At 44.5% G+C, this 13843-nt stretch overlaps 1 protein-coding gene across 1 annotated transcript; it reads right to left on the reverse strand.

Annotated features, from left to right (window-relative positions):
* Nucleotides 1-71: 71 nt before the first annotated feature.
* On the reverse strand, nt 72-3155 carry LOC148898034 (leptin-like). Its single transcript, XM_088996815.1, has 2 exons — nt 2207-3155; nt 72-1485 (listed from the first exon to the last, which is right to left on the reverse strand). The coding sequence occupies exons 1-2, from the start codon at nt 2354-2356 to the stop codon at nt 1147-1149; spliced, it is 489 nt and encodes a 162-aa protein (XP_088852941.1). The 5' UTR covers nt 2357-3155; the 3' UTR covers nt 72-1146.
* Nucleotides 3156-13843: the final 10688 nt, after the last annotated feature.

The raw sequence follows: 13843 nt of genomic DNA on the forward strand, positions 1-13843 counted from the left end.
GAAAGGCATTCAGTTCGTCTAACAGAGGCACATACCCTAAAAAGTAGAGGCATTGTTGACTAGACACAGAATAATCAGAATCAGAATACCTTTATTCGTCCCGCAATGGGGAAATAAATGGGGGAATAAAGCTCCTTGCAAGACCATATTTGTCCCCAGACCTCAACCCCAGTACTCAGGTTGCTTTAGATTGTCTGGTTCTTATAGGGTAGTCAAGTTGTCACTTTTATGAAAAATAGGGTAACCATAAAAATGCCATAAAAATGTTGTGCAGTGCTCATCAACTTATCTGCCATTTGAACTATTGAAATAAAAAAAAGGAAAAACCAATCCAAGCGATGTCGAAAGATGGCTGCATCAAAAGGGTTACTTGTGAATTTAAACAAAAATCAACTTATTTATCCTTAAATAGTTTTCAAAAAGCAGTAAATACAGTACAAAAATATACAAAATGCACATTTGAAGATGATAAATAGCAGTAACAAAAGCTGGTGGTGGGTGTATTTGCATAAATAACAGCCCAGTATTTAAATAAGAATGAAGCCCCAGTGGTCAGCACACCTGTCTCACAGTTCTGAGGTTCTGGGTTTGAATCCGGGCTGCGTCATTTCTACATCGTGTTTGTGTGTTCTTGCCCTTCTTGTGCCGGTTTTCTCCAACTTCCACATTCGTCAAGCATGCACATTAGCTTAATTGAAGAGTCAATTCTCCATTGATGTGAATGTGAATGATGACAAAATACTCTTCTTGCTTTCTTACTTAGCTATTTTTGTGGGTGTTTCTTCTGAATGTCAAAACCATTAAAAGGTGCTTTATTGTTTGATCTGTCATTCATAAGATGTGAGGCCATATTCATTTGACAGATTAGGTTGTAAGTGCAACCTTGTCTGACCCAGACTGAAGATCAGCGGAAGAGCATACATCTGATAGAAAATGGGGGGAAAAGGGTATTGTGGCTTTTTGGACACCTTGCAGAACTGCCTCGCAAATGTTGACATCCAGTGATGATTTTGTTTTAGCAAGTTATGTAAATGAAAATAGCAAAGACAAAATGGACCCTGCATCCCTTATTAGTTTTCATTAAAAAAAGGTCAGAACTGATTTGGAGTCTTCAGTGGATGTAACGTATTTGTTTGAGTTTCTGTCTCAGCATTTGTCCAGGTGCTCCATGTTCTGCAGCATCCGAGTGAGGATGTCCTTGACTCTGACCAGCGCCTCAATGCCGACAGTGAGAACAAAGCTTCGCTGACTTTGCAACCGTTGTAGCGCACCGTTCGCGGCGGAGTTCTTGTTGGCCTGTGCCTCTCCGCAGCGGCCCTTCTTCCATTGACCGAGGTAACTCTTCAGCCACGAGATCTCTGCCTTCACCTGAGATACATTCAGAGAGTCTGAGATGAGCTTTTCGTAGCCGTCTAGGAGCATCACCACCGAAGAGAGTCCGTCCAGTCGGTCGGCCGGTGGCGTCAGTGTCATGCCATGGGGAACCTGCCACGCCACAGACAACAAATCAAGTCTGTTCATTTCGACTCACACAATAACCAATATGCTGAGGATGCGATGATTAACCGACAACTAAATACAATACAATACAATACATATTGATTTATATAGCGCTTTAACAATAGCTGAAGCTGTAACAAAGCGCTTAACGTGGACAGCTATCATATAGGAAATAAAGCAGTCACAAAGATAGCCGAAAGCACCAGGGAGTAAAACCAAGATCAAGTCAGAATCATGCTGAGTAAAATGCCAAAGATTACAAGTTTTGAGGCAGGTTTTAAAGATGTGCAGCGAGGGGGCTTGCCAAATGTTCAGTCATTGTAGAGAGTGGGACCAGCAACGGAAAATGCTCGATCCCTTCTGATCCTCCCTTCATAACTAACCGTTCTGACTGAAAGTCCTTCTAGATCAGACGTGTCTAACTCTGGGGCTAGTGGGCTACCGTCCTGCTCGTTTTCACACACCTGACTCAGGTGATCAGCTCTGAAGCAGCATTACAATGATCGTGAATATTTCGATCAGGTGTGGATCTTCTGGAAAACTGCCAAGACAGGGACCCTTATTTGGACATCTGTATATTAATTATTCTTTTGCTATTCTGTCCACACGAGCCTAACACAGAAAATGCTTGTCTTTTTTTCATGGTAATATAGCATCCTGCCCATTTGCAGAAAACAATATCGTTTTGGCCTTCTGGAGAAGTTACCTGGATTTTATTGAGTCTGGCAACCAGCTGCTTGGATTTCCCTTCCACTATGGCTTTCATCCTGATGACCTCTACCGACATGGGGACCGCCATGACCGCACCCCAGAATTGAGACACGGACACCAGGATGGCTAAGGTGATACAGTCCATTGTGTTTGTTTGTGGCTGTGGATGACGGGAGAAATGCCAACAGTTTTGTCATTCAAGTCTTTTGTGCACTTTCCCCAGCAAGCAACATAACCGTCACTTCCTTCCACATATTGACGCAACCTGTTTGATTGTGCAGGCAAATATTTGAGATTCCTTCAAATGAAAGTTGGGTACAAAGATCAAACGCTTCCGCATGTCCGCGCTTAACCTAATTTGGTCTGTTATCCAAATCTTACTTGGCTCGCCATCCTTATCAATAGGAGACAATCATTAGTTATGAATGGATGGGAAAGTTTCAAGACCATTTTCAATCATTTATTTATTACAATACTAATACTTTCAAAATGAAATTATTGCAATCCTAATTTCTTTTGTTTGTTTCTTTTTATGAATTTATATAACAAATAGGATGAGAAAGCTTGTAGCAGTAAAAATAAGATCTGGCCTGTAATTTAATGATATCATAATTTTAACTCTAGATTTTTCCTTGTTTTGATTATTTCATCTTCAAAACATAAAAATACAAAGTAACATATTTTTATTACTATTATTATCGGACAGTAAAGAAACAGCAAAAAAATAACATAAAATCCTGTTAATGTTCATTATTATTATTTTTTTAACAAGGTACAGGAGGAAAAATATAAATCCAGTGCTCAAATCTCGGAAAGAGAATGAAATCCCACCCGTTTCCATTTCTCTCTAAAATAAAGAAAAACATAAAAAAAATTCAAAGCAATAATTTCAAGTTAATTATGCCTATTAAGAATCAAAACACCTGACCTTATTTTCAGCCGTCAATAATATCGATATACCTAAATGCTATTTTATATATATATATATATATATATATATATATATATATATATATATATATATATATATATATATATATATATATATATATATTCATGATACATATTAACAATGTGGAATGTTAAGCTTTCAAAAAAGCACGAAGGATGCAAGGTCAAGCACAGAGAAAAATAAAAGTGCTTACCTTTTGGTCGTGAGTGTGTCCACTGTTGGGCAGCCATCGGCGTGTCTTATAGTAGTGGGCTGTTGAGTCACCTCTTACTCATCGCTTTCCCCGACCCCCTATCCAATTCATCCATCCCCTCACCTTCCTCTTCCCAGTCCATCGCATCATTGCCTTGATTACAGTACATATGCAGTACCCCATGTTGTCATTCTTAATTTTTTCCTACACAACAATCAACCTGTTGTTTTGAGGCACTGGACACAATTCATCTAAATGCAATTGTACTTTAAAGATACTGCACTTAAGTACAAGCATGTATTATTTAGTCTTAAATGTGATGTTTGTTTTGGAAAACCTAAAACGAGCCATTGAGAATTAAGAGTGAACTAAATGAAATGTCATTTTTAGGTTAAATCCAGGAAGAAGAAAAAAAAACATTTTCCAATTTAGCAATTTGGAGCAATCCGATTTTGAACTTTGGACTTTATGTCATAAAACTAGGCTAACTCCCATTTCAAAGGTTGTCACCATACTCGGTGGAAGATGTTTTTCTTTTTTCAGAATTAAAGTATTATGTAATCATTGTACTTTAAAAAATCTTATTCTCATGCTTTTATTATTTTTCATAGCCACAATAAACCCCACATACTCGGAGTTTCCACCTACGGATTTGCATATTGGTAGATTTAAAGTATATGTATTACCCCATGCGTATTTCAAAGCATGTCAGTCAGTTTTATTTATAATTTCGTATTATTCTTTTACTTCTATTGCATTTGAATAGGAGAGCAAAAAACATTTGTTTTTATGCTATCACATGTTCGCATAGATTTGCTAACATTGCGGACTGACTGACAAAAAAAAATGAATTGTCGAATGATAATTAAAAATACGATTTACTTCTACAATGTTATTTCGGATTAGACATATTTTTTTTTCAATGGCTCTGTCTTATTTTGTTTCCATCGATGGAGGTTGAGAAAAGTAGCAAGCCCATTCTGACACGATAAATTGTAGAAAGTACAAATAACCGTTTTCAAAAATAGGCCATCAATGTAAAAAGTCGCCACAAAAATACTCATCTTAAGTACAGATAGCTATAAATCTAATTAAGCACAGTAACAAATTATATCTGAAATAAAAATGCGGAGCCATATTGTATGTGTTTCCCAATCATGTGTTGCCCTCCACTCGCCATTGCTCATTCTAAATATTGCCCAATGGCTGGCAGCTGTATTTGTGTAACACAGAACTGTAGGCGATAGACCATTCAAAGAATACAAATATCTATAGCCATACATATATTGATATATTTTTGTCCATTCTTATCGTAATTTACCCCGCCACTGAAAAAAAATAAACACGCTGTACTTTGTATAAGATGCTGCCCCTAAAATACAGGCAAACCTCAGTCGAGAGGTCAATTTATGACACATTAAAATGAAGCTGCACAATATATAATATTCATAATCTATGGATCATAATCAGAATTTTTGTTTCAACAAAATGTAGGGAAATTATGTGAATTTCATATCTACATATGTATATTTGTAATTTTCCACAGATAACAACATGAAATTAAAGTCGTAAGTCATACGGAAGCATTTTATTTATTTATGTTTTACATACTGATACTATTTTAAGTTCATAATAGTTAAGGTGTTGATCTGAAAAGAAGTCAACATAAGTGAGTCCATACCCAAGTGAGAACGGGTTATCATTTATATAGGACTTTTCTACCTTTTAAGCTGAAAGCGTTTTACACTGTTTCTTTGTCTACTTACTCATAACTCAGCATTAGGAGCAGCTAGAGGTTCGGTAGCTTGCTCAAGGACACTTCAACAAGGTCGCAATAGCAAGGGGAGGACCTCCACAGGTCTTAAAAAAATAAGAGAACTCCATAAACTTGCTTACTTGTTTTGCGTTTTGCTCAATTAAGGCTGTCATTTCATCACATTAAGGAAGAGCATTTCAACAGTAACTGACTGATTTTATAGTATTTTTTATGATTAGATTGTCCACCATCTTTTCCTCATCCAGAGTGACTATTCTTGGGTAAGTGCCCGTGTTGAGACACAAATTTGTCAGGTGGAAAAAAACATGCCAAGAGTGAACCATGTGCCTTCAAGGGAATTTAAAAAAGATATATATATATATATATATATATATATATATATATATATATATATATATATATATATATATATATATATATATATATATATATAATAACATGCCTGTTATAGTTGTTTGTTTTAGGTTTCCCTCATGGCAATTTACTGTAAAGCGGGCATTATTCACACACTTGGGGATAATAAAGAGAAGACTCGTAAAAATTGCATGTCCTCCTTTAATAACGTGCTCAACTCAAGCAGAAATGTGACGTTATCAAGGAAACTGACGAGAAAAGGCACTGTTAAAGGACACACTTCTGGGAAGGAGAGTCAAGCGGTGGTAGAATTAAGTCCACTTTAATCTTCGCCAGGAATCGTCTATTATTCATGAAAGCAAAAACATGGTGGAATGAACAGGACGCTCATGTTCAAGAGGGAACAAGAAGAAGAACAAAAAAAATATTACTTTTCTATGTGCCAGCAGCAAACTGGGTTACAAGCGCGGACATCTGGGATTAATAACAGTGAACTGCCAGTCACTAAAAAGTTTCTTAACAAGATTTTTTTTTGCCTGCCTCCTATAGCCTCATCATAAACGTGAATAATTTCAAGGGAGGTACACACATTTAAATATTTTCAAAGCCTTCAGATCAAAGTCAGCAGAAGTGTTATTGTCAGATGGTGTTAAGAGTCTGTCTGTCCTGTGGTGTGGTGTGGGGTGTGGGTGAAGAGTGCATTTTTTGTCCACTGTAAGTCACTCAAAGGTGTTGGCTGACAATCATAAATGTTAAACCTGTTCAAATGTTATGATTGTAAATCCTAAAGTGGTTGACATCCTTAAAAAAGTGTTTTTTTCTCCCTCTTTGGAATGAAAGTCGCCTAGCAGATGCCGATCAGGACTGTAACAAGCGATTATCCTCGTGTGCCAGTGTTTTTCTTCACAATCATCTGGGAGAATTTTTGGGCTTACTATCGCATATATATATATATATATATATATATATATATAAAAAGAAACTAACAGCTCTCCACGAGCGCCTAGCAGCACAAATGAACCAGCTGCTGATGGATGGGACTCACCCAGGATGGCTAACCGAAGGGCGAACAATCCTGATCATGAAGGATTCCTCAAAGGGTGCAGTTCCTTCCAACTATCGGCCAATAACCTGTCTCTCCACAACATGGAAGCTCATGTCAGGCATCATTGCGGCTAAGATAAGTGGACACATGGATCAATACATGAGCAAAGCACAGAAAGGCATTAGTAGAGATACTAGAGGTGCCAAACATCAGCTGCTGGTTGACAGAACAGTCGCTCAAGACTGCAGGTCCCGACATACCAACCTGTGCACAGCCTGGATTGATTACAAGAAAGCATATGACTCGATGCCACACACATGGATCAATGAATGCTTGGAGTTGTATAAGGTCAACAGGACCCTGAGAGCCTTCGTTGCAAACTCGATGAGGATGTGGAAAATCACACTTGAAGCCAATGGCAAGCCACTAACGCAAGTGTCCATCAAATGTGGCATATACCAAGGTGATGCACTCTCCCCACTGCTGTTCTGCATAGGACTGAACCCCCTCAGCCAGATAATCGCCAAGACAGGCTATGGATACCGCCTCAGAAATGGAGCTACGATCAGTCACCTCCTCTACATGGATGATATCAAGCTGTATGCTAAGAGCGAAAGGGACATAGACTCCCTGATCCACACAACCAGGATCTACAGCAGTGATATCGGAATGTCATTCGGGCTGGAGAAATGTAGTCGGATGGTGACTAAGAGGGGCAAGGTAGTTCACACTGAAGGGGTCTCACTCCCTGAAGGAACAATAGCAGACATTGAAAACAGCTACAAGTACCTCGGTATCCCACAGGCCAATGGCAACCTCGAATTAGCAACAAGGAAAGCGGCTACGACCAAATACCTCCAGCGGGTGAGGCAAGTCCTCAGAAGCCAGCTCAATGGCAAGAACAAGACCCGGGCAATAAACAGCTATGCCCTGCCAGTGATCAGATACCCTGCAGGAATAATAAGGTGGCCAAAGGAAGAGATTCAGACCACGGATGTTAAGACCCTAAAACTCCTCACCATGCACGGAGGGTTCCATCCCAAGTCCAGCACCCTGAGACTGTACACAAGCCGTAAGGAAGGAGGCCGGGGACTAGTGAGTGTGAGAGCCACTGTCCAGGATGAAACATCCAAGCTCCATGAATACATCAAGGAGAAGGCTCCAACGGATGATGTACTCAGAGAATGTCTCAGTCAATGGGGAACAGAGGATGAGGTGCTGGAAGAGGGACAATCATGGGAGGAAAAGCCCCTACACGGGATGTACCACCGAACCATAGCAGAAGTGGCTGATCTCAAGAAGTCCTATCAGTGGCTAGAGAGGGCTGGCCTAAAGGACAGCACAGAGGCACTCATCCTGGCTGCCCAAGAGCAGGCCCTGAACACCAGAGCCATAGAGGCAGGGATATACCACACCAGACAAGACCCAAGGTGTAGGTTGTGCAAAGAGGCACCTGAGACAATCCAACACGTAACTGCAGGGTGTAAGATGCTGGCAGGGAAAGCCTACATGGAGCGCCATAACCAGGTGGCTGGCATAGTCTACCGAAACATCTGTGCGGAGTATGGAATGGAAACCCCAAGGTCAAAATGGGAAACACCTCCCAAGGTGGTGGAGAATGACCGAGCAAAAATCCTGTGGGACTTCCAGATACAGACTGACAAGATGGTAATGGCCAACCAACCAGATATCGTGGTCATAGATAAAGGGGAAAGGAAAGCCGTTGTCGTGGATGTAGCGGTCCCGAGTGATGGGAACATCAGAAAGAAGGAACATGAGAAAATCGAGAAATACCAAGGGCTCAGAGAGGAGCTGGAGAGAGCCTGGAAGGTAAAGGTGACAGTCGTGCCTGTGGTGGTCGGAGCACTTGGGGCAGTGACCCCCAAACTCGACGAGTGGTTGCAACAGATCCCGGGAACAACATCGGATATCTCGGTCCAGAAAAGCGCAGTGCTGGGAACAGCACGGATACTGCGCAGAACCCTCAAGCTTCCTGGCCTCTGGTAGAGGACCCGAGCTGAAATGGGGACAGACACCACCCATGGTGGGTGAGACGAGGATTTTTTTATATATATATATATATATATATATATATATATATATATATATATATATATATATATATATATATATATATATATATATATATATATATATATATATAGTGATGTCACGAGAGGCTGTGTCCTGGAGGGCAAATACATCCCCCTAAGATGGCTCCACCCAGAGAGAGTCTTGGCCCCACCTGGTGGAAGGCAGCAATTAAACCCAAACACCTGCAGCTGATCAGGGCTTGATTGGAAAGTAGGGCTCTTAAGGCAGAGAGCCTCTGAGTGTGGAGCTTGGGGGAAAGACAAGCTCGATTGCTGTGCTCTGTGGAGAAGTTGATTGCTGCGTGGAACTCATTGCCAGTTGGGACCACACGACTGGACACTGGATTTGAACCTAGCTAAGGTGGCTAGGCTACATGACGAGGACGTCAAGAGGGGTGAGGCCTAGAGACTCTTGTAAAGAACTCCGTCTTCAGTTTTACCTCAGAAGAGACTTTATTTGGATTTAAGTAGCAGAAGAGACTTTATTTGGATTTAAGTATCAGAAGAGACTTTATTTTGATAAGTATTGGAAGAGACACTATTCAAACCTTTGTTGCTTGTGAATACCCCCTGGAACCCTTGATTAAAACCTTTTGTTTGTATCCAAACCTGTCATCCATTGCACTTCTTGTCCCGTCCCGCTGAGAGCTAGCCTCTCATGATATCACATATGGTGGAGGATACGGGCACTGGACAAGCGGTAGTAAGTGCATGGACATTGATGGTTTGTGTTATGTTTTTTCTAAATTGAAAATATCCTCAATTACAAAAATGGAAGACATTTTGAAAACCCTGCTTGCAAGTCAGGAAGCCCAATATCAGACCAATTTGGCTCTCCTGGAGGAGCAAAGGAGAGCCAATGAACTGAAGGCAGAGGAATTGCTCTTGCAAAAACAAATGGCCAAGGCAGAGGAATTGCTCTTGCAAAAACAAATGGCCGCCAAGAACATGCCCCGGGTGAAGGCGGGGGATTTTTTTAGCCAAGATGGGGGGGGGGGGGGGGGGGATGTTGAGTAGGTTTCCCTCATGGCAATTTACTGTAAAGCGGGCATTATTCACACACTTGGGGATAATAAAGAGAAGACTCGTAAAAATGGAAGACATTTTGAAAACCCTGCTTGCAAGTCAGGAAGCCCAATATCAGACCAATTTGGCTCTCCTGGAGGAGCAAAGGAGAGCCAATGAACTGAAGGCAGAGGAATTGCTCTTGCAAAAACAAATGGCCAAGGCAGAGGAATTGCTCTTGCAAAAACAAATGGCCGCCAAGAACATGCCCCGGGTGAAGGCGGGGGATTTTTTTAGCCAAGATTGGGGGGGCGGATGATGTTGAGGCGTACTTGCATACGTTTGAAGCAACCGCCACTCGAGAAAAGTGGCCCAAGCAGCAGTGGGTGGGATTGCTTGCACCCTTCCTGACAGGGGAATCGCTGAATGCTGTCCTGGACTTGACCGCAGACAGAGCAGAAGACTACGACTATTTAAAAGCTGAAATTCTCAGCAGACATGGGCTCACCAAGTTTGGGATGGCACAGCGCTTCCACACCTGGACTTTCCAGCCAGACCAACCTCCACGGGCACAGATGCACGAATTGGCCCGCATCACACGGAAGTGGCTGGAACCGGAAAGGAGCACGGCAGCTGAGGTGGTCGAGGCCATTGTCGTGGATCGCTACTTACGAGCCCTGCCCTATGAGGCAAAAAGGATAATTAGTCAGCAGTCGCTGACTACTGCGGGTCAAACAGTGGCAGCGGTGGAGCAGTACCAGGCCACAGCGGAGATGCTGCGAACGACCAAGAGGGAAACCGGCAACACACCCCCATCCCGGACTGAAATGGCCCGCCCAAAGTTGCCCAAGCCCGCCAAGATTGCTCCAGGTAGTGTCAGAAGTCCACCCAGGCAGTGGCGGACGCCCAGTGGCACCGAAACCAGACGATGCTACAGATGCGGAGAGACGGGACACATCTCATGGCAGTGTGGAAAACCAGCGGAAGAGTCCATGCCGACCGCTGACTCTTCCAGTGCCCACCCTGCTCACTATGCCTCCCTCCTGGGGGGTAGTGAAAGCTCACTAACAAGGCCCCCCACCTGTCCGGTGACAGTGAATCAACAGGATGTTGAAGCCCTGCTGGACTCCGGAAGCCTGGTCACCTTGGTGCGCCAAACGCTGGTCGATCCAACCAGGTTATCTCCAGAGAAAACCCTTCCAGTCTCCTGCGTCCACGGAGACACCAGAGAGTACCACACTACTGAACTCACCATGACCACAACCAAGGGAATCATCCGCACGGTAGCTGGTGTGGTTGACTCTCTCCTTGTCCCCCTCCTGATTGGACGCGACTGCCCGGCATTTCACCCACTGTGGAGAGAAACCCAGGAAAGACTGGCCCGACTACCTCGGAAGGGAAGAGGTAAGACGCGTACAGTGAATACTCAAGCCTACCCCTCTAATTCACTCTCCCCAGCCTGTGCCCTCCTAGGGACAGCAAATGCACCACCGGAGACGGAGTCTGGCCCAAAGACCGCCGAGGAAACTCCAGCGCCAGAAAACCTCCCGGCTTCCAGTGGTGATGAGAACCCAGGGACCCAGAAGCTGCTTCCTCTAACAGGCCGGTATGGTACAGCCCAGTTACAGGATCCTACCCTTGCCAACGCCATGAAGAATGTGCAGGTTTTAGAGGGTGTAGTACTGGGGGAAAGGACAAGCCCCACATACCCCCATTTTGCGGTTGATCGGGGGCTATTATACCAGGTTACAAAGCAAAATGATGAAGTACGTGAGCTACTTCTTGTACCACAACCACACCGAGCTACAGTACTGGACTTGGCACACACACATCTGCTAGGGGGACACCTAGGGGTGGAAAAGACAAAAGAGAGAATCTTGCAACGGTTCTTCTGGCCAGGGGTGCACAAGGATGTGGAGAACTATTGTCGTTCTTGCCCCGAGTGCCAACAGGTGGCGCCCAAGCCCACATACAGAAACCCGCTAATTCTCTTACCCATCATTGAGACCCCTTTTCAGAGGCTTGGGCTGGACATAGTCGGACCTCTACCAAAAAGTGCTAGGGGACACCAGTATATTTTAGTAATGATGGATTATGCCACCCGGTTCCCAGAAGCTGTGCCCCTCAGAAAGGCTACCACAAAGCAGATCGCAAAGGAACTGTTTGCTCTCGCCAGCCGGGTAGGGATCCCAAAAGAGATGACCCTTTGACCGACCAGGGAAGCCCCTTTATGTCCAAGGTCATGAAGGACCTGTGTGCCCTGCTCAAGGTCAAGCAGCTGAGAACCTCCATCTACCACCCACAGACAGATGGATTGGTAGAGCGATTCAACAAAACACTCAAGGCCATGATGAGGAAAGTTATCAAAGAAGATGGCCGAAACTGGCGTCAACTGCTCCCATACTTGCTGTTTGCCGTGAGGGAGGTACCACAGTCTTCTACCGGTTTCTCACCCTTTGAGTTGTTGTACTCTTACAGGCCCCGGGGACTGCTGGATATCGCCAAAGAGGCTTGGGAAGAGCAGCCGTGCCGACAACGTACCCTCATCGAGCATGTGGGGGACATGCGGGAAAGGATGAAGGCCATTTATCCCATAGTGCGAGAACACATGGAAGCAGCCCAACAACAGCAGCAAGCCTCCTACAATAGACCTGCCCAGCCTCGAGAGTTCAAGCCAGGGGACCGAGTGCTGGTCTTGGTACCAACCGTGGAGTGCAAGTTCCTGGCATCCTGGCAGGGGCCCTTTGAGGTCATCGAACGCGTGGTAGAGCTAAACTACAAGGTGAGGCAACCTGGTAAGAGGAAACCTGAGCAAATGTATCACGTTAACCTCCTAAAGAAATGGCATGCCAGAGAGGCGCTGTTTAGTTGCCTACCCCCCAGCGAGGCGAAGGAACCGGCCAGAGAAGACGTCCAGACGGGTCCAAATTTGTCCCCACACCAACGCCAGATGACCCTCGAATTGGTTGAGCGTAACCAAGACGTCTTCTCCTCCATACCTGGACACACCGACGTGGTGCAACACGAGATACGCACCACACATGGAAAAACGGTCCACCAACGTCCATACCGGGTGCCGGAGGCCCGTAAGGCAGATATTCAGGAGGAGATATGGAAGATGCTGGAACTTGGAGTAATTGAGGAGTCCCAAAGTGCCTGGGCAAGTCCGATCGTGTTGGTTCCCAAGCCAGACGGGTCAATACGATTCTGCAATGACTATCGGAAGTTGAATGAGGTGTCTGAATTTGATGCGTACCCGATGCCTCGTGTTGATGATCTTATTGACTCCCTGGGACAGGCACGCTTCATCACCACTCTCGACCTCACAAAGGGTTATTGGCAGGTGCCCCTGACCCCGGCATCAAAGGACAAGACAGCCTTCGCCACACCTGAGGGGCTCTACCAATACACCAGGCTCCCGTTTGGTCTCCATGGAGCACCCGCCACGTTTCAGCGCCTAAGGGACCGGATTCTCACCCCCCACAAGAGGTATGCAGCAGCATACTTAGATGATGTCGTCATACAGAGTCCCTACTGGGAGAGTCACTTACCCCGAGTGCAAGCTGTGATTGACTCCCTCAGAAAAGCAGGTCTCACAGCAAACCCGAAAAAGTGCAGGTTGGCATTTGGCGAGACCAACTACCTGGGCTGCACTATAGGACGGGGGCTGGTGAAGCCTCAAGAAGCAAAACTACGGGCTATACAAGATTGGCCCCAACGCCTTACCAAGAAGCAGGTGAGGTCGTTCTTAGGCATGGCTGGCTACTATAGACGCTTTATCGCTGATTTTGCTACTATAGCAGCCCCCATGACAGAATTGACGACCAAAAAACACTCCCGATTGGTGAAATGGAGCCCAGAGGCCGAAATGGCCTTCGCCAATCTAAAACAGCCGCTATGTTCCAGTCCGATCCTGGTGGCACCAGACTTCAGCAAGGACTTCATGGTGCAAGCGGATGCATCCATGTATTCTCGCAAGTACATGGAGGAGAGGAACATCCCATCCTGTACCTTAGCAGGAAGCTGTTGCCCAGGGAAAAGAATTATTCCACCATGGAGAAGGAGTGCCTTGCCATTACATGGGCGCTGGAGTCAATGCGCTTCTATCTCCTGGGAAGACGTTTCACAGTGGTCTCTGATCATGCTCCTCTCCAATGGATGGCCAGGAACAAGGAGACCAACAGCCAAGTAACCAGGTGGTTCTTGAGCCTGC

The sequence above is a fragment of the Hippocampus bargibanti genome, linkage group LG05 (genome assembly GCF_051943395.1).
Source record: "Hippocampus bargibanti isolate YZ-2025 linkage group LG05, ASM5194339v1, whole genome shotgun sequence".
NCBI classification, from domain to species: Eukaryota; Metazoa; Chordata; class Actinopteri; order Syngnathiformes; family Syngnathidae; genus Hippocampus; species Hippocampus bargibanti.